Here is a 22,504-nt window from a genome sequence, read left to right as displayed (position 1 = left end):
AAAAAATCTAAACGTACCATGTTTAAAAAAGATTTGTTGTAAATGAATATCTCTTATTTCCACAGGCTTATAACGCCCGTGCTTTTGTTATTTCATATTTTTTATTTTTTTTTTAAACATGCATAGTTCTTCACCGCAACTTTAGAACTTTTTACTAGCCTTATTATATTCTCCAAAAATTGACGCGAGTCCACTAACCAAGAATATTCTATACTAAGAATACTAACGTGCAATTTTTTTTTTCTTTTTTTTTAAATTGTATACGTGCACACCTATATATATTATACTAAGTATAGATATGATTTTATTGTACATATTGTTTTTTTTTTATAGTTATTATTTTTATTATATTTACACTTACTTGCTAGCAACAATATGTGTACACTTATTTTGTAAATGAATATCTTATATAACTAATATTATGATTAAATTCTTTAAATTAGTAAACTTAGTTTGTAAGCTATTTAAAAAGCAATATTATTTGTTTCGGGAAACATGAACTACGATTTAAACTTTGCTTTGGTTAATTGAAGTAAAAAAAAAAACCTATTCTATATATCCGTCGTTTACGTCCTAAATAACATAATTGAAATATCCTAAATTTTATTTGAGTGAGACAATATTATGAGTATTTTTTTTTTTGCAGAAGGAGACCGCCGCCTGCCACGATCTCTCGCTGTCAAGCATGGCCTTTACGACACTCAGCAGCGAGAGATCCCGTCCGAGAACCGCTGAAAGCGTGCGCCGCTGCGGTTTCCAAGTGGCGCACGCCTCCAGCGTGTAGAGCGCCGTATCTTCTGGCGCTCCACACTCGTGGCAGGCTGGAGTCGCCTCCCGTCTCGCGATTTGGTGCAGGTACTTACCGAAGCACCCATGTCCGGAAAGTACCTGCACCAGACGGAAGGTCAGCGGCCCGAGTGGTAGTGGAACTGTGTTAACCCTTAGTCGCCTCTTACGACACCCACAAGAAGAGAGGGGGTGGCTATATTCTTACTGCCACACAGCGATATTAATATATATAAGAAGATAATAATATCTATCTTTGAGAATATTTCTTTAATTATTAATAAATATAATGCTGAATTGTTACATCATTAAAATTAACATACACGAATTATTATTATATTTTAAACAATATATTAAAATATTATCAAAGGACAAAATTAGTAAAATAAATAGATAACAAAAAACTTCAGAAATCGTTAAAGCTACTAAAATGGACAACAGATCGTAAAATAGTAAATTTTAAGATTTTGTATTTCTATTTTGTTCCACTAAATACAGTTATAAGCGAAGAAACGTACTTTTATAGATACTAAAAATTAACAAGAAGAATTATAAAGGAAGTTGCAAAGAGGACGATTTGCCGTCAAATAGGTCCCAATCCGAGCTGTAAAGGAGATTCGCTATTTCTTTCGGCCTCTTTGGGCTGTTATTTTTTATAACCTTATAAAAAATATACATAATATACTCACCTTTACCATTGCACTCTGGACAGTCATCTCAACGACATGCAGAGTGAAATTACAGCGATGTCCCTCTTCGTTAAAAGATATATTCCCAGTGAGACCTTCTATATCCGTCTAAAAAGGATTTAGCGAAAATATACTGAGTGTATGATTTAGTGTCAGGAGAACATAAAATTAAGGTGGTCGGAACAGATGTTCTAAGTAATGTTACTAAGTTTGGATGTAGTAGATCGGAAATCACTTTTTATCGAATAGCAAGGACCCTTTCTGTAACTTATGTGAATTGTTACAGCGAATCGTAAATATACTTTTTATACTCTCTCGGCCCTTGCGACAGTTTTTTTTTTACTATAACAGTTGTACAACATGTGTTAGGTGTACATTATGTGAACGTTATTTATATAAAGGATTAATATTTCATTGAATATGTAACAAAAAGTAAAGACCAAAAACATATGAATAATAAACTGAACTAATACGAAATATTTTGCATTTTTAAATGATTCTTGGTATTTTGAAACAATTTTGTCGTTGAAAAAACGATACGTTAACATTATTAATATATTTTTATCATAACCATTGAATCAACTGATGTTTAAAGAGAGTAATGAAGCCTTTTTCAATTGCGTTAACATCATTGAATGATATTGAAAAATATTTAAATTCAGGCACGTTGACGGATATGACTGAAGGTACCAAAAAATTGTTTACACGGCTTCAAAAAAAAAAAAAAAAAAAACTGCCGCGTTTAATTAACCTGTCATTTTTACTTCAAATATTTTTATTTAGAAAACGTAACGAAATCGATAATCGCTTCATTATCTCTCTACTTTACAAATTTTTTTTTCTCTATGATGATATTATTAGATATTAAGGTACATTTATTATAAAACTGTATTACAGTAATGTATAAATGTTTTGCAATTAATTTGATTTAAAAGAAATTTTTTTTTAAATTAATAATTGCTAATCTAATTTATATAAAAATGTTTTCTAAAACTATTACAAATACGATGTAGGATTTATAATTATAGTTACCTTTTTGATCAATCTCGATATTTTATCCCCATATTCGAAAGGCACGACCCAGCCTTTGCCGGGGTTGCAGTCAATGACCTTGGTGGAATTAGCCTGGGTAGCCGCGCGTCTGAGAGCATTTCTAAAAGCATCTGGTTTCTTTTTCCAGAGACGGCTCAGAGCGTCCATTAGTACTTGCACTCCATCATACATTAGCGCGGTTTGGGCCTGTTGGTAAAAAAGGTATAGAGCTTTTAGGAATTTACTGTGTGTACGTAAGTCTACTTAACAAAAAAGGTGTTTTATTAATTGATATCTAACTGATAATGAAATTGTGAAATGGATTCCATTTTTTTTACTATTGTTCATAAATATGATAGCATCAAAGCCACCGAAGATCGTGCATTGATAGTACTCGAAATAATTATAATTTAAATACAATAACGAACGTGTTTTAGACCACACGACTAAAATAAAACTTCTGCACAATAGGCCTGCACTGTGTAATAGCTATACGAAAAATAAGTGGCTATGAGAGAAAGAGAAAAAGAAAATGTGTTCTCGCTACTCTCTCTTTCTCTCTCTCTCTCTCTCTTGCCTCTCTTTGCCTTGCCCGATCACACTTTTCGTAACGCTATCGTCACGCAATCACCAGCTTAGTCCCCGTGTCAAGCGTGTGTAAATAAGTTTTATTTCAATGAAAAATATTTTATTCTGCGGAATCTTCGTCCTATCAGAATTTTTAAATAAATACGAGCTTTTTATGGAAAGTTAAAACTGTGAGGGTTGCAATTTTTAAAACTATAAATGGTAAGGGGATTTTTAATAGAAAAAAATATATAAATATAAATATATATATATATATATATATATATATATATATATATATATATATATATATTTATTAAAAATATTTGTATTATATAAAATATTGGTAGATAATCTATGATAGCGCGGGCAAAGTCGTGGCTAATACCTAGATACATATAACGAATAAAAATCTTGCGCCACTGAACTCATAGTAGCGAAGGATTGAGCTTAATCCTCTACACTGCTCCTCTGCAGGTTGGCAGTTTTTTTTTTTTTACTAAGTATAACGATTGTTACCAGGAGTTTGTAATAACTACCGGGTCTTATAGCTTCACGTGCTCATCGAAGAGCAGAGTCTACAAAGACAAATACTTATACCGGAAGCAAATATTTGATTATACCAGCTGACATACTATCAAGTCAGATTAAAAATTTCTTATTATTTTGATGTTGCAATTTTCATTTTTTTTTTTTTTTTTTAATAATTAAAAATAGTCAGTCCAGCATTTTTTTAGGCAACCCATTTATGATATATTATCTAATATACTAAATTTACTATAAATTATGTTTCATTCTATTATCAGGTCGGTGAAGATCGACTTAGGTTCGGATCTTCTTCCATATACTTAATTATCGTCATAGTTAATTTATCTTTAGACTACATCAGTACGATTGACAATGTACGTACATGGACTGCTAAATTGGGTATCCCTCTTTGCTTAGCCGTAGGTAAAAACACAGCGAGTTCGGATATTATAACGAGGGTAATAATTTATTCCGTATACCCCACTTATGGTTTCATTAGACTGAACGGGAGTTAGTGAAATCTACATAAATGGGTTATAATTCTACATCAAAATTTTCTTCGAGGCTCACTTTATGGTATACCCTGGGGTTTGTCGTAAAATTTTGTTGATATAATAAAGAAGATTTATAAACACCCAAGTTCATGTTATACTTTTATATATATGGACCTATTGTGTTTTATGGATATCAGTTTCTACTGTATGTTGTGTATTTTTTGGATTTACATGTCTCCCGTGGTTTCACCTGAGTTTCTGTTACTTTGACGATTTGTTATATATTATTGCCACTATGTCTATTTTAACGGACATGATTATTATTAGCGTTACAATAATTGAAGTCATATTATTTACTATTACGCAGTTTAATAATAATAAAATATTTTTTCTCAGAATTAGCTAAAGACGATGACTTCATTAATTTTCTTTTTTATAACATGTTTAATGTTCCTATGGAGTGGCGTAGTCCTTGTAGTTTATGTATTAAAACTCCTAAAATGAATAAAAAAGTATGCGTGTCAGCTCCGATGCACGACTGGAGTTTACTCCTTCAGATCGACTGTCATGGCATCAGGCATGAATAATTGTGTTTGCTCGCAAACGAAAAAAAAAACGACTTCAATTACATCGACGAGTAATACAACGTAGATCGACGAAAAAATAGTCAAGTAACTACGCGTTATCAAAGATTGCTCAAAAATTAGTTATCAGATCTCGATAAAATTTATGTTACCACATGATAAACATCAGCTTTCGATTAAATTAAAAATTATCAAAATCGGTACACCCAGTAAAAAGTTATTGCGGATTTTCGAGAGTTTCCTTCGATTTCTCTAGGATCCCATCATCAGATCCTGGTTTCCTCATCATGGTACTAAACTAAAGATATCCCCTTTCTAACAAAAAAAGAATTATCCAAATCGGTATTACCAGTAGAAAGTCATGCGGTATAATACTACGTAGGTCGACGAAAAAAGTGTCAAGTAAAAACGCATTATTAGATATAACTCGAAAAGTAGTTGTTAGATCTCAAATAAATTTAAAATAATGGGACCAATTGACATACACCACCTTTTGATTAAAAAAAAAATTGTCGAAATCGGTCTACCCGGTGAAAAGTTCTGATGTAACATACATTAAAAAAAATACAGTCGAATTGAGAACCTCCTCCTTTTTTGGAAGTCGGTTAAAAAGGTTTACTACCTTAACAAAAAGATTAATACCATATCTAATGGTAAATAAACGAATCTAAATAACGCCATCTATATATGTTGTGAGAGGACGAAGTCGTCGTCTATTGGAACCCTATAGAGTTCCGTTCCCCCACCCCCCCGCCCCTATTCCGTTCCGAGATGACGTTACGAGAAACGTAACGAGGTCATTCGCTCAGTAGTTTTTACTTATCATATTTTTTTTTCATACTGAGGGCCTTATATGAAAAATCGAATTTTAAAATATGAAATAACTGAACAACATTCTGAAACAATTATTCATTTGATAGAATTTCTGTTTATGAATAGGCAGACATACAAAGTACCCGTTATGATTTACCGTTAATTAAGTACGTGCATATCAAAGGCCAGTGGAATCTGTCACAGACTAATACATAAAGCAAATTTTGAATTTTGATTGACTATTCATTACCTTTACGTAACATTTAATTTATGTGATGCTAAATTTTCGTTTATTCATTTTATAAATCGTAACATTTTGTGATCTATTATAAAACATGAGAATTACTCACCTAATGTATAAAATTAATAACTATATTTCTAACATACACAAATAGTTCTTTTTTCTAAGTGTTTTAGTAAATAAAAGTCTGATATAGAAACACATTTTGTTACAAATTTATTTATATAAATAAATACTTAAACAATAACTTATCAATAAAGACGACGCGTTAGTGCAGCGGTCACTGCACTGGCTTGTGGCTGTTGGGGTGGCGGTCTCGGATTTTATCTTCACACAAGGCATGAGTTTATACAATTTGTACAATTATTTTGCGTTGTTTGGACATTTGGAAATCCCCCGACACAGGCAAAAAATCAAAGTGGAGGCCGTTGAGTGTAAGGCGTTTATTTATTTGTGTATTAACATATAAACGTTACACTTAATTAATTTATCTTTAATACTAGCTGACTCAGCAAACGTTGTATTGCCGCTAAATGCTATTAAAAATAGGGGTTGGTGGTAGAAGGGTGAAAATTTAGGGTTGTGTGTATTTTTCAACGCCAAATCATAAAAAAATAAAATAAAAATAATTTATTTAAAATTAAAAAAAAATTAGGGGTGGACTACCCTTAACATTTCGGGGGATGGAAAATAGATGTTGTTCGATTCTCAGACCTACCCAATATGCACACAAAATTTCATGAGAATCGGTCAAGCCGTTTCGGAGGAGTTTAACTACAAACACCGCGACACGAGAATTTTATATATTAGATATTTATAACTACAATGTAATCAAACCTCATCTCTTCTATTACTATCGCAGCGTGATAACTTTGTAAGTTGACAAAATAATTAATATTATGTTTTCTAGGAATTAAAATGTACACGTTACTAATATTATCTAGCATTTATTATTTTAATTATATGTATACGCGTGTATTGTATTTGTAATATACATATACGATTTTTGATTTTGATATTTAGTTTTTTTACAATATATGATATTATTCACCTACAATCGTATTACAGAATAGTATATTTAACTAATCGTTAATAATGTTCATTAATTTCTTTTACCCTAATCATCCAAATATTATTGTGGCAAGAGATAATCAAATTTGGTAAAACTGTTTGAGATATGAAAAGGCTAAAACAATCCATAAAAAAACATACTACATATTTACTTTTTTATATAAAATCAATTTACTTTCACACAATGTTTAAAATTAAAAATGCGGACAAAAGAAAAAAGAATTAAGTGCATCGGATGGCTCTAATGAACTCGATTGCTTTGAATGCTAATTGCATCGCTTTGAAAAGCGTATTTTTACTTAATTTTCTATCTGAATAAGGACAAAGCGTTCAGTTTGATTAGTTTTATCGCTGGTCGTTATCTTTCATAAAAAATATTTTGATACTATATAACTAGCTGTGCTCGCGAGGTATAGAGACTTTACATGTTCGACGTGATTCTTTAAATTGGCATACATTTTTTATCTACCGATTGACATGAAACAAACACTAAATTTAAGCTAAGCTTGCCACAATACATATTAGTAAAAACCACATCGAAATCGAATAAGCCAATTCTGAGATTAGCGTGCACAAACGTACAAACAGACAAGCAGACAAAAATTCTGACAATCATTGTTTTGAGTGCTATTTGCGTTGATAAAGGTGCCACTAATATTTTTTCTCATATATCTTTAATGTATAGTCCCGTCATATTTATATACGGATAGTTAAAATAAAAACAGAGATTGTTTTAAGGAATCACTTTAAGCGATCAGACCATCTTTTCGCTCCCTTATGCTTTACATTTCTTCTATTATTAACTATTGTTCTTTCGTGTAATGTTAAAGTGCTTATTAACCCAGCAGTTACCAACCCGCCTACCCAACGTGGTGACTATGGGCAACACACATGACTTCATGCCATATTTAGTGAGAACTTATATCCAGCAGTGGACTGCATTAGGCTGTAGTGATGGTGATGATGACCCAGTTTAGAGGAATATCTTATTGTTTAATATTAAAAAAAAGTGAATCCAAATTAAATAACAATAGTTTATTAAACATTATACATATTTACAATTAACAACACACGTACTTAAGAATTAAATATTTACAGATAGTTTTGGTATAAATCATGTTCGCGTGGAACGTGGCAAGAATGCTCGGAGCATTTCCCCGTTGAACCGCTATGCCGATTCTCTGGGCAAAAAATGAACAAGCCCTCTTGTCACCAATAGAGGCAATAAGGCGAGGAGTTATCTCATTTAAAAAAAAACACACTGCTACTCCAAGGTCCAAATGTTTCGACTGCAAACAGCACAAAGATGTAATTTGGAATTAGTGACGAATATTTGTGCCGTTTAGTCGTTTTAGCTTTTTTCGCTGCGGCTCCGGCTTTTAAGTCTGTTTCCCTGACATGAGACGGAGCAAGTGAGTCAACGCAGGTTGCGTCCCACAAAAGCGCCCGTCCCCTTTCTCAGGGAACTAACATCAATTCATCATCATGGTCTCTTGCCATCATTGCGACTAATTCTAAGGCCGTGTAGGGCGAAAGAATCAACCTCTTTTCCGCACGGACATCTGTGTTCAAAGCACAGTGGAGTTCCCAACTGGAGATATACAGAAGTCCACTGCTGGACATAGCGCTATACAGAATATAGATTTTTTTGGTGCAGTACGCTCTAAGTCAATACTGAAGCCAAAACGTATTTTCTTTTGTTGTTAATAAAAACGTAGTGATTGTACATACATACATACATACAATCACGCCTCTTTCCCGTAGGGGTAGGCAGAGACCACTTCTTTCCACTTGCTACGATCCTTACATACTTGTTTCGCTTCATCCACTTTCATTATTCCCTTCATACATGCTCGTCGGTTTAGGGTACTCTTGACCTGGCCTTTTTTCAAGACGTCCCCGATTTGGTCTTGAAATGTCCGCCTAGGTCTACCCCTTCCAACACTTCCACTCACACTCGCCTTATACACTTTTTTCGTCAGTCGTTCTTCATTCATTCTCTCGACATGACCAAACCATCTCAGCATACCTTTCTCAATTTTTGTCACTACATCTTCTTTCAGACCACACCGTTTCTTTATCTCACTATTTCTCATCCTGTCACTCAGTTTAACTCCTATCATACTTCTTAACGCTCTCATCTCAACTGCATTTATTCTGCTTTCATGTCTCTTCTGCCATACCCAACTTTCACTTCCGTACATGAGTGTCGGAAGCAACACCCCCTCATGCACAGCCAAACGAGCCTTTTTAGACACCTTCCGACTGCTCATAAAGGAGTTCAAAGCTCCGTTCACCATGTTTCCTGCATTCACTCTTCTTTCAATATCACTCTCACACTTTCCATCTCTTGTAAACTTCGAACCCAGATACACAAACTCATTCACCTGTTCAATTTGTTCATCTCCAATCACGATATTACAGTCTGTCACTACCTCATCTCTTTCAAACACCATCACTTTCGTCTTCTTTACATTCATCTTCATTCCCTTTCTAACAAAAGCTCCACTCATAGCAGTTACCATCTCCTGCAACTCCTCGGCCGAGGACGCAAGTAGTACTTGGTCATCAGCATAGAGAAGACATTTGACGAGTAACTCACCCATTCTCAACCCACTTTCATTCTCTTTTAACTCTGTCAAGCAATTGTTGTTGTAGTGATTGTGTTTTTATATAATTAACTAGCCGACCCGTGCCCACTTCGTTGGGCGTTAATTATTATTATATTAACCAAATAACATACTTTAAATAACAAATTTTATAGCACTTAAATAAATAATATGTTGCTCCAACGCCATCTATCTATCATCTAAATTAATAACGTGGAAAGACTAATAAATTGTTTTCTAATAGCGATAGATGGCGCTAATTTATTTACCATTTTGATATTATATTTTAATATTTTTCTTATTTACTGAATTTTTCGTTTAGTTACAATAAAATACAGCCTATGTCACTCCTGAATAGTGTAGCTTTCTGTCCGTGAAAGAATTTTCATGATCGGATCAGTATTTGCGAAGATTACCCCCTACATACAAACAAAGTTATAAACTTCACCTCTTTATAATATTAGTGTAGTTAAAAATATTATTTTAAAATATTTGTTGTTTTTTTTCCATTCGATAATGGATTACATAATTATGTAATTTACACAGCCAATCGCGTAGCTTTTTGGTTAAATTAATTTTTCACTCGTATATTAGATTTTTTAACATTTGATAGGCTATTATTAATGTAGGTACTAGGTAACTCTTCTTTTTTCATCTCTGCATCTACTAATTGCAGCTGCCCTGAAGGTTCTGTCGAAAATCTCAACTCGCGGGCACTGAGCGCATAATAACTTTTTTGAGGCTGCGTTATGTTGCTGCATAATTTGAATACTTCCACAGAACATCGATTATAACGTTAAGATTACGATTTACTACGAAAAAGTACGATGACGGAACACATACTTTTAAATCTCTTAAGCTTTTTCAAAATATGGAATTTTTCTTACGACGTACATTAAATGAATATAACAAACAAAAAATAATAAAGTACATCCCTTAAGCCTTAAAATCTGAGATTGCTATGGTATTCATACTTAATAAAAAGGGGGATTCTATTCTTATTCCATGAATTATTTCTTTGATAAATGTATTAAACGAAAAGTGAAGATTTTATTTTTTACTCTTTAGATAAAGCTTTTTTAAGCCTGTTTACTTTATTAGTACACTTATCTTGAATCTTTTAAAAATATTTTCGATGAAGATAATCGCGTTTCGTTATCTTTATTTTTAACAAGACATTTTTACCAGACTTTGTTTTTAAAGAAACAATTATTTAATTCTTTTTGATAGTCTGACAACAAATATTTAGTTATTGTTATATATACAAGTTAAACAATTAAATTGCCGATTACAATTTTTTTCCGAATTCAAACTTTTTTTGTTGGAAAGGAGATATCCCTAGTTTGGTACCATGATAAGGAAACCAGGATCCGATGATGAGATCCCAGAGAAATCGAGGGAAACTCTCGAAAATCCGCATAAATTTTTACTGGACGTACCGCTTTTGATTATTTTTAATGTAGTTGAAAGCCGATGTTTATCATGTGGTCACATTTGAATTTCATCGAGATCTGATTACAACTTTTGGAGTAATCTTTGATAATGCGTATTTACTTGACAATTTTTTTGTCTACCTACGTTGTAGTACTTGTCGATATAATTGAAGTGGGTTTTTCTTCGTTTGCCAACAATTATTATTTATTAAGTGAGTTGAATAACGTAATTGCTTGTGTATATGTACCTACGTATTATTGTTGTATTATATACATATGCCTAAAACACTGACTGTTTGCGGGCCCGAATCCCGCTCGGCATGGATATTTGTATTTGTATAAACATTACTTTTCGGTTTGTATGTCTGGCCTTATGGGACTCCTCAACATGCCTTGGAAAGTACGTTAAGTCGTCAGTCACGGTTGTTATTATAAATACCTGAAAATGATCTTTACTCACAAGTAATGGGAGAAGCGTAGCGGATTAAGTTCCAATTCTTCTCCTACATGGGGAAAGAGGCCTATGCCCATCAGTAGGATGATTAAGTCTGATTAAATAGCTAATGCATCAATAATTATACTATAGGCTGAAGTGATGATAAGTTATAGTATCTTAATAATAAATTTAATTTACCTACTATCAAAAATTTTATCCAATCTACGATGGAATGACGTAATACCATGATAGATAGAATCCGGAATAGATAGAAAACTGCATCTATCTTCTTTCTATGTACCCGACAAACACCCATTCTCACTCTATCAATTGATATTTTATATTATATACAAGGGTATTTTTTTATATACATTCAAATAAAGATGAACTTTTCAGCTCGAATATAAGTCAGTCAATTAAATACGCGTTATCAAAGATTACTCAACAAACTGCCATCAGATCCAGATTAAATTTAATTAAGACCACAAGATAAGCATCAGCTTTCGATTAAAATAAGAATCATCGAAATCGGTCTACCCAGCCAAAAGTTCTAAGGAAACATTTATAAAAAATACAATCGAATTGAGAACCTCCTCCGTTTTTGGAAGTCGGTTAAAAAAACGACACCTAATGTCATTTCTTCTAGAGTAATAAGATCGAATTATTATTCTATTCTGCGTGATATTTTTTTTAATAAAAAAATTTACATCCACGCTTTCAAAATGCCCATGTCTTTTGTTAACATGCATGCATTATTACTACCACAGGCGATTTTTCATTACAACTACAAATCGACAGTCCTGTGACTGCCTAGTAAAACTAGGACGTGGTCCGACGCTGACGGTTTTTTTTCCCTTAGCAAATACGGTTTGATGGAAAAGTATACACATCATTCATTGATTTGAAATTCCTGAACATGTTATTTTTATTATCTATTATATATTTTTATTATTTGCTAGTTATCAAAAATGTACACTTATGTTTCTGCGTGATTATAAATTTCTTAATGAACAGAACGGAACCACTTAAAAACAATTTATTAAAAGGTATGTAACAGTATTTAATTGTATTAAATGTCAACAATATTATATCCGGTTATCATGTAATTAGCTAATAAAACTCGTACTTGGTTGCAAATGTAGTTTAAAAGATAATAATGTTTTATAATAGTAAAATAACATAGATGTAAGCTAATTTTCCTTTTAATTATTGAACACGCAGGCATGGCGCCATCCCCACCCTTTCTATATAAAATGGAGATGCCGCCATTGCCTCGTGTCAACAATATTGTTTCCATTTATTATGAGGTTAGCTAATGAAACTCATACTTGGTTGCAAATGTAGTTTAAAATATTATAATGATTTTTAATAGTTAAATGACATAGATACAAGTTAATTTTCGTTTGTATTATTAAACACGCGGGCATGGCGCCATCCCCACCCTTTGTAAATAAAATGGAGATGTCGCCATTGCCTCGCCAGTTCGTTTCGGACGTTCGAGCAGTGAAGACTTAAAAAGTGTAAGTGAATACTGTTTACTGTTAATACATTATTATTTTATTGCTATGCATAATGTTTTTCTATGTAATGGAATATAATTGTGTTTTTTCTTGATAAAATTGTATACGATCTGACTAGTTATTTATTTACAAACAAAGGTAATTCATGAACTAACAGATTTAACTTAAATATTATTGCATTCTATTTACAAATAATACATAAATAAATAGATTATAATCACTAAAGTCTTTTATTTTCACAATTCAGAAGTGGGATAGGTAACTCATTTAATTTTTTTTGGCTGTATACTTATTTTTTTTTTTCTTTTCTCTATTTTTTCATCTCTTAATGAGGGATTATGGAGAAAATACTTGAGAAGTCCCCGCTGTGTGGGAAGAGTTCCGAAAAGAAATAGAAGAGACCGCCGCAGCCGACTTCGCAGCGTGCAAGGTCGCCGCAGCCAGCTTCGCAGCTTGCAACGTAGTCCGGAGACGCGGCGGCCCACAATAGCAACGCCTAAGCCCCGAGCATCGACTACGCAAGGACCACCAAGTAACACCACTGATCCAACATTGGCAGTGGCGATTCATTACTAAACAATAATTTACCTGATGTTCTAAATACGCTATTGCAAACATTGAAATCTTTGATCCCGGATAGTGACAAAATAGGCTCGTTTAAAGATAGTGTCCCCGAATTTGACCCTGCAAGGAAAGAACAAACGATGTCTATGTGGATACGTAAACTAAATGAGAAACTAATTTAATCACTTTGCAATTACAATACTACGAGGTGTCGCGAAGCGTTGATATGAAGGATTGCCATCGGTGTTCTTTTCTTGGAGTAAGTCACAGACAAAATTGCTATCAGCATTTCCTCCTGAGGATTTTATTTTTGTGTTACCCACACATTAGGAAATTCTAAAATTTTTTTTAATATCATATCGGTTCGCTTAATCCGAATATAAAATCGTCATATCAAAAATTTCGATCTAACAGTACATCGTTCCATAGCTTAATTGGCTAGATCACCGACACGGTCAGTCGGAGATGCAGGTTCGATCCCCGCTGGAACGGTCGATTTTTGATATGATATAAAAAAAAATGTTTAGAACTACGGACAGATGTTAGCAGATATGTTGGCTCGGCGCGCCCGTTTCAACGATTCTCTTGAAGAATATTACTATGAGAAGTTTACCTTTATTACCACTGTAATATAACGGGCAAACGAGCAGTAGAATGCGTTCTGCATGGCATAGATGACATGCAGAGACTAGACTAGGAGCCGAGGCTCAGTATGAGGACCTTCATAAATTACTTAGTTATCTGAAAAATGCTAGAAAAGTTAAGCCAATACCAGACCGTAGAGTAACGCCATTTTTAACCAACTTCAAAAAACCGACCGGTCCGTTTGCCGACCTAGTTGTATAAGAATAATTGTATTTGCTCGCAAACTTTAACCGACTTCAAAGAAAAAGAGGAGGTTACTCAATTCGACCGTATATATATATTTTTTATGTATGTTCGGGGATAACTCCGTCGTTTATGAACCGGTTTTGATAATTCTTATTTCGTTGGAAAAGACATATCCCTAGTTTGGTACTATGATAAGGAAACCAGGATCTGATGATGGGATCCCAGAGAAATCGAGGGAAACTCTCTAAAAGACTCATAACTTTTTACTGGGTGTATCGATTTTGATGATTTTTAATTTAATCGAAAGCCGATGTTTATCATGTGGCCACATTTAAATTTCATCGACCTTATAATATAATAATAACTTTTGGAGTAATCTTTGATAATGCGTATTTACTCGACAATTTTTGTCTACCTACGATATAAATTGAAGGCGGTTTTTCTTCGTTTGCCTGCAAACACAATTATAATTTATATACGTCAATGTCCCGATCCCTTAAAGAAATGTACTAGGTGTCACAGGATAGGTCATGAAACGGAGCAATGTTATACGAAAATCCGGTCCCGTCTACTGCACTAAAGATTTAAAATGCAAAGGTTATTAATAGGGCTACGAATAACAGTATATGTTTAGATAAATATTTCAAGAAAAGCGCGTGTTAATGGTATAAAGATGGATTCCTTCGTTGACCTTGGTAGTTAATGCTCGATGATCAAAAAAAAATCGCAGTTACCCATACTAGGAACTATTCACATAACTATAGATGATTTGCCTGTAATAAAAGGATTTGGAAATTCCGTAGTTCTTTCTGTGGGTAAAATTAATGGCGAAGTAGAAATTGATGCAGCATCATGTAATAATTCAGAAAACTGGTGAACATTTTGATATTTAATATAATAGTTTTGATGACATAATGACAACTGAAAAAAAAGGAAGTCTTAATCGTAAACGTTCCGAAATAATTAGCTTAGGCATTTTGGGGATATATACAGAGCACAAATACAAAGGGGCACTTTACGTTGTTGGGGGCTTGCGTAATGATGTAAACTCCGCTTACTTTATCCCGGATTCAATTTGACGATGGTGGTAATGGGCTAACAGTAATCAAAAATTTAAGCTCTAAGTCATGAAATTTAACAAATGGTATATTAATTACTCGAGGTATTGTTGCGAACCAGGAATCAATTACAATGTTCTCCACGTTTCTGTATTCAAGGATCAGCAAATGAATCCAATCATTGCTGCAGATTTAAATATATCGGGTGATTTAGAACAAACTGCGGTTGATGAGTTGTTAATATTGTTAAATAAATATCGACATTGCTTCGCTTCTTCTTTTTCAGAGTTAGGACACTCTTTTGTTTGCGAGATGAATATTGATTTGCACAATGTTGAACCGGTAGTTTACATACTCTATAGATTGGCTACGAAAGAGAAGGAAGTAGTCAGGGAAATGGTGAATGAACTTTTAGAAAATTATATTGTGCGGTCTTCAGTATCCCCATTTGCTAGCCCTTATATAGTCATTATAAATTTAACAGGATGCCCTTCGGCTTGGCAAATGTCCCAGCGACATTCCAAGGAATGATGCATCAGATTTTAGATGGCTTACGCCATAAGGAAGCTATGGCTTATTTGGATGATATAATTATTCCATCCAGAACTATCAAAGAAGGAATGGAAAAGTTAGTTGATATTGTTAGCTGAATCAGGTCTTATACTTAAATTTTTAAACGTTATTTCAACTACTTAGGCTTTATTATTTTTAGTAAGGGTATGCGACCGTCGTTGCAACTGCACGCTTAATATATTTTAGCTATTTCCATAGTGTTATGTCTTACGGCCTGTTACTTTGGGGTAATGCTGCAGATATTGAGACTATATTTATCTTGCAAAAAAGGGCTATTCGCGGCATTTACGACCTTGGAGCTAGAGTCTCCCTACGGGATGTTTTTCAAAAGGTGGACATATTAACGATCGCGTCGCAGTATATTTATAACAATATTATGTATATCCACCAAAATATTCATTGTTTTGAAATAAATAGTAATAATCGCATTGTAAACACGAGACGGAATAACAAAATTGTAACTCCAAGTTTTGATTTGGAGATAAAACGAATTATTGAGACGATGTGGTAGAAATAAAAAGTAACTACAAACTCAAAAATAGTAAACTTTTTAGAATTACAGCTGAAGCTGATAGATGGGCTGTGCCTAAAGGTGTGTGTTGGCAAATCATTAAACAAAACCACGATGATCTAGGCCATTTCGTGGTAGACAAGACTTTAGAACGCATAAAGTTTTGTCACTAAATATGAAGGCTCTTGTCTAGAATGTGCATATAGTAAGACATCCGGTGGTAAGAGACCCGTTTTTTTTACACCCTATCCACAAAGTAGATACTCTGTTTGACACCATCTATATGAATCATGTTGGGCCATTTGTGTGTAGTAGCAAAAAAAAAAAACATGTACATTCTAGTATTGATTAACCCGTTTACGAAATATATTTCATTAAAACCTGTAAAGAGTGCCAAATCCAAAATAACAGTAAATATTTAAATGAATTCATTACTATCTTTGGCGTACCTGAATGTATAATTTCTGACCGTGGTTTATCATGTACAAGTTATCTCTTCAAGAGTCTCAACAACCTCACGATGATACATTAATAAGTGATAGAGAATTTAATAATGACTCGGATAGTGAATGACATGTACTAATTGTTTATGTTTCAGAGCCAATTGGGTTTCTAATAATTAACGACCAATGGGGTCTTTATGTGATTTAGGACCAATTGGGTTCTTTTGACATTTAGGGCCAATTGGGTCCATGTGTAATTAATACGACCAATTGGGTCTTTATAAAGTTTACGACCAATTGGGTCTTTATAAACTTAACGACCAATTGGGTCCATGTGTAATAATACGACCAATTGGGTCTTTCTAAGGTTTACGACCAATTGGGTCGTTTTGAAAGAGTTTCATTTTATATAACAATATCGTTTTAATCGTTGTAAACAAAATTGTCTTCGTTTTAGATACAGAATGATTGCTGTCAAGTACGAGGACGTACACTAATAGGATGACCGACTGTCAACAATATTATATCCGGTTATCATGTAATTAGCTAATAAAACTCGTACTTGGTTGCAAATGTAGTTTAAAAGATAATAATGTTTTATAATAGTAAAATAACATAGATGTAAGCTAATTTTCCTTTTAATTATTGAACACGCAGGCATGGCGCCATCCCCACCCTTTCTATATAAAATGGAGATGCCGCCATTGCCTCGTGTCAACAATATTGTTTCCATTTATTATGAGGTTAGCTAATGAAACTCATACTTGGTTGCAAATGTAGTTTAAAATATTATAATGATTTTTAATAGTTAAATGACATAGATACAAGTTAATTTTCGTTTGTATTATTAAACACGCGGGCATGGCGCCATCCCCACCCTTTGTAAATAAAATGGAGATGTCGCCATTGCCTCGCCAGTTCGTTTCGGACGTTCGAGCAGTGAAGACTTAAAAAGTGTAAGTGAATACTGTTTACTGTTAATACATTATTATTTTATTGCTATGCATAATGTTTTTCTATGTAATGGAATATAATTGTGTTTTTTCTTGATAAAATTGTATACGATCTGACTAGTTATTTATTTACAAACAAAGGTAATTCATGAACTAACAGATTTAACTTAAATATTATTGCATTCTATTTACAAATAATACATAAATAAATAGATTATAATCACTAAAGTCTTTTATTTTCACATAAAGAAAAAAAAATCTAATAGCAATTAAAGCGTACCTACATAATTATGTATATTTTTATATTTTAAATCTTAATATATATAAATCTCGTGTCACAATGTTTGTCCTCAATGGACTCCTAAACCACTTAACCGATTATAATAAAATTCGCACACCATGTGCAGTTCGATCCAACTTGAAAGATAGGCTATATTTTATTTTGATATATTAATTATTATATTTAAGAAAAAAATAAAGAAGGCGGTACAAAGTTCGCCAGGTCAGCTAGTATTATGTAAAACAAAGTCAGGTTTATTCGAACACTTATAACTCGAGAACGGCTGGACCGATTGTTATAGTTTTTGATTTGTTGTATTGATGAACATAATATACAACTAAAATAAACACAATAAATTTAAAAATAATAATAATACGTAATATAACTATAAAAACAAAGATAATAATTAAAACAATAAACAAAATGAATAAAACAAAAGAAAAAAAGCGGCAATCTGATGACGACCGGCATTGATGGGAGCATTGAAATGGATGACGCTCGGCATTTGTTGGAGAATCAAGATTCACCAAAGCCGATTTTTAGCGTCACCCGTAAGGAGGTAGGTGGAAAGCAGTTCTTATATAAAATATGTTAATAAAAAAATTTAAAAATAATAAATTTTGAAAATTGGTACACATACATGATAAAGCAAATAAATTTATAGCTTTTTACTTTAAAAAAAAATAAAAAACAAAAATGAATATGTACCTATATTAATTTTTGTTATATAATGAAACATAAAATAACTCCTTAACAATAACACTTCCAGTTGCGCATATTTCTATTAACTTGTGTGTATATATTTTAATACTACCCTACATTTTGTTAATTTCTTGTCTCGACTATAAATTGTTTATATATTGTATTGCGATGTACCCAACATATTTTTGTTTAACTTTAGTGTTTATAATTTCTCATGTAAATGCATTGTCCTTAAATGACCTTTAATCTTATATAAAAAAATACATAAAAATAAATATGAATATTTGTACATAATATTATAAGACTCGAAACACAAAATTGATTTTAATTGAATTTAAATTCAATTGACTTTGATAACATAGTCATAGATACGCTGCGTGACGTAGTGAGCACTTCCTTGTTGTTGTTTATATATATACACACATAATAAACAGCTGTATATTTTAATTTCGTTGGCTTTTTCAGAACTTCCACAAGATTTTTTCACAACCTGACCTGAGTATTTCATATGAATTTAAGCTTGATATCACCACGCGTTCCTGAGAAAAGGAGTCTTGGAAGACAGACGGACAACAAAGTGATCCTATAAGAGTTTATTCCTTTTGAGGTGGAACCCTAAAAATGATTAACATATAGCTATATTGGTTGTCAAATATTTATGCGTGCATTCAGAAATAAATCCTTGTATAGCTGATAGACTGACGTGGACACTGACGAAGGAAATGATCCACAAATTCAAAGTCGCTCAACGTGCGGAATGGAATGGAACGGGCTATGCTTGGGGTTTCTCTCAAAGATAGGATTAGAAATGAGACTATCCGCGAGAGGACGAAAGTAACCGACATAGCCTACGGAATTAGCAAGTTGAAGTGGAAGTGAGCTGGTCATCTGTGTCGCAGGACTGATGGCCGTTGGAGTAGACGGGTCCTGGAGGGGAGACCGCGTCTTGGCAAACGCAGTGTGGGACGTCCTCCGGCCCGTTGGACCGACGATCTACGTAAGATTGCCGGTGTAGGCTGGATGAAGATTGCGGAAAACCGGGATGTCTGGCGCGAACTTGGGGAGGCCTATGTCCAGCAGTGGACTGCCATAGGCTGAAGTGATAAGTGTGATAGCTGATAAAAAGTATGATATATATTTATTTTGAATCACAGGTTGTTCGCGACATCGCGGGCTGGTACAGCGCATAGGGCAGTGGCTTGCTGCGTGTACGGCTGGCAGAGCGTCCTCCCCCGCACGCCCTACCCCTACTAGCGGTCACTATGACGTTAAGCCGCACCAGGTTCAACATTGTTCATTCATCAAAGTTTTTTTTTTTACACTAACAAAGGTTTTATCATTTTTCTTTATCTTTTCAAATAGAAAAATTATAAATTTAGACAAAAATATAATGCTTTGGATAGAAAATATAGCATTGTTCATTTTCTTAATGCACCGATTTAAACTTTTCTCACCACTTTCCTAACACATTTCATTCTCGGTAAATCGACGAATTTACCGCAAATCGCTAGTAGTAACTTTTAAGGAAAGATTTTTATGTATTTTCGATAGTAAATTGTACGGTACGTTATTCATATCTTAAATGTAGTTATGGTGGTTGATCTCTGTTCGTCTCTGTTGTTATTTTCACGGGCTCTTTTCCGCAACTCGACGTCTTGGTGCGCTTTTTTTGCGTGAAAAATATATTATGTCTGAAAATAATTCTATGTAAACTATATAATAATGCCATAAATATTATTCTTATGTTGTTTCTACATGTATTTTTTGAGTGCAATAAAGTATATAATATATATTAACATGGCACACATCTCACCGGACCCTGTAGCCAAACGTTTGAACTAAATTACCGACTAAAGCTTGAATGTCTGGATAAATACTCCAAAATTCATTAGATAAATTCCTTCAAATATCTCCCATTTGTACAAAATACTTTGAAATTCGAGCCCATTTCGAATTCCAGTAGTCTAATATTTCAGCATAAATACACACTGATCTATTAAATATTAGTACAGTGTAGTGAATCTTAAGGATACACTCACCGAAACCGTTCCTTTGAAACGTGGATCCATCCTCCGAAGGCCTTCCGTGAAATCTCGTACAATCTTTCTCGAATGATCCACGATACGGAACCCAGTAATGTTGACCGCTCCGTACTCAGTTACCTCGTTCTCCCAATGGTCGTCCATAACCTGCAAATGGGAATTCCATAAGTTCCAATAAAGACGTGACTTGACTACCTCACTTCTATGATAATTCATTAATCTTGTACATTCTATTTAAATTCTACTAAAAAAAGCAACTTTGATAACTAATGGTTTCTAATCACACACATTATACCAATTTTCTTTTAGACGAATAGGAATATAAAATAATTACATTTTTAATATTATTTTATAATATCAAAAAGAAAACAATTTGAAATAAAAATAAAAAAACTAATTTCTGAAAACTTTGTTACTAAAAACATTCCGCCACGAATATCTTTTCACGGTGTACCAGTTAAGTTACTAGCGATTGAAAACAAACTTATCAACCACTTCCTTGAATTTAAACTATGATATATTACAATCAAATTTAGATTAAAATACCAATACTGCACATAACAATCAAATACTTTTAACGACAAGAACTACGTATCCTCTTCACGTGTTCTAGTGCGCTGTTATAAACGCTATATCCAGTATAGGACAACTGCATGGCACAATTCCAGTTAAATTTTCAAAGCCTTTTTATCTACTAGGGATCAATAATTAATCGAGATTGTTTTTTTAATTGAATCTAGGAGCTCTTATGTTTATTTTTATACTATTTGTAATTGTCATTAAGAACTAAAATAACAGTTTTACTAAAAGTATTTGAAACAAATATTTACCCACCTTTTAAACACAAACTAATTACATACATCGAACTGAGATTATCACATACTGGCTTTACAGTATCAACGTTTCTATAATCAATGTAATGATTTCAAAGTTTGTGTAATTTGAATAATAATTATTAATGAACCTACCAGGCGAACTTCGTACCACAATACTTATTTTGTTGATGAATATATCAATATTTTTATATTGACCAAACAAAATTCGGTTTAGTGCAGTCTTTCATAAATTATATAGATAGGTATAAATACATTCCGGCGTATAATTTTTATTACTATTATGATAAGACGATAGTATCTGATCATTAAACTCTTACCAAACCGCTCAGCATGTAGTGGTAGGTTCTACGTCCAAGCTGTACTTTCCTGACGTGCTCTACTAATATGCTTTTTGCATTTCTTGCATTGCAATCCAGTACGATCCGCTTGTTACTCCAACGATCGTGCTGTTCAAGAGCGACTAGAAAGTCCATAGCGTCTGATGAATTGTAGATACGTTTCACTAGAGATATTTTGAAGGCCGTTTTCCCTGGCTGCATTGTTTGGTACAGTTGCTGCAGGCGAAGCAAACCTAAAAGAGAAAAAAAAGCGATTGAAACTTTTATACGATTTCTACTAAATGACGTTGAATTTTATTTATTAACTTCATTTGACAACTCGAATATACATAGTAAGTTACGAAAAAGTAAACAAAGCAATATTATGACCTTATCTACTAGTTAACCTTAGGATTACAAATAAATAAAATTGGAGTGTCCGTTTGTAATATTAAAATAACCGCTTGTTATTTATGCATATTGATGTATACACGTGTGTACATATACCAAAATAACATTTTTTACAAATTTTGTCTGTCTTTCTATCTGGCTGTCTGACTGTATATTCCGGCTAATCTCCGAAATGGCAGT

At 33.2% G+C, this 22,504-nt stretch overlaps 1 protein-coding gene across 1 annotated transcript in view; it reads right to left on the bottom strand.

Annotated features, from left to right (window-relative positions):
• Positions 1 to 22,504, bottom strand: part of LOC123668895 (glutamate receptor 1-like) — a 194,637-nt gene that overhangs the window by 48,451 nt on the left and 123,682 nt on the right. The window contains exons 5-8 of the mRNA XM_045602587.1: positions 21,914 to 22,167; positions 20,758 to 20,907; positions 2,508 to 2,714; positions 1,476 to 1,583 (exon numbers count right to left, since the gene is read on the bottom strand). Of these exons, the coding sequence (XP_045458543.1) occupies positions 1,476 to 1,583; positions 2,508 to 2,714; positions 20,758 to 20,907; positions 21,914 to 22,167 (719 nt within the window). The remainder of the gene's footprint in view (positions 1 to 1,475; positions 1,584 to 2,507; positions 2,715 to 20,757; positions 20,908 to 21,913; positions 22,168 to 22,504) is intronic.

Source organism: Melitaea cinxia, chromosome Z (assembly GCF_905220565.1).
Source record: "Melitaea cinxia chromosome Z, ilMelCinx1.1, whole genome shotgun sequence".
Lineage (NCBI taxonomy): Eukaryota > Metazoa > Arthropoda > Insecta > Lepidoptera > Nymphalidae > Melitaea > Melitaea cinxia.
This window is presented reverse-complemented; position numbering and strand designations above follow the sequence as displayed.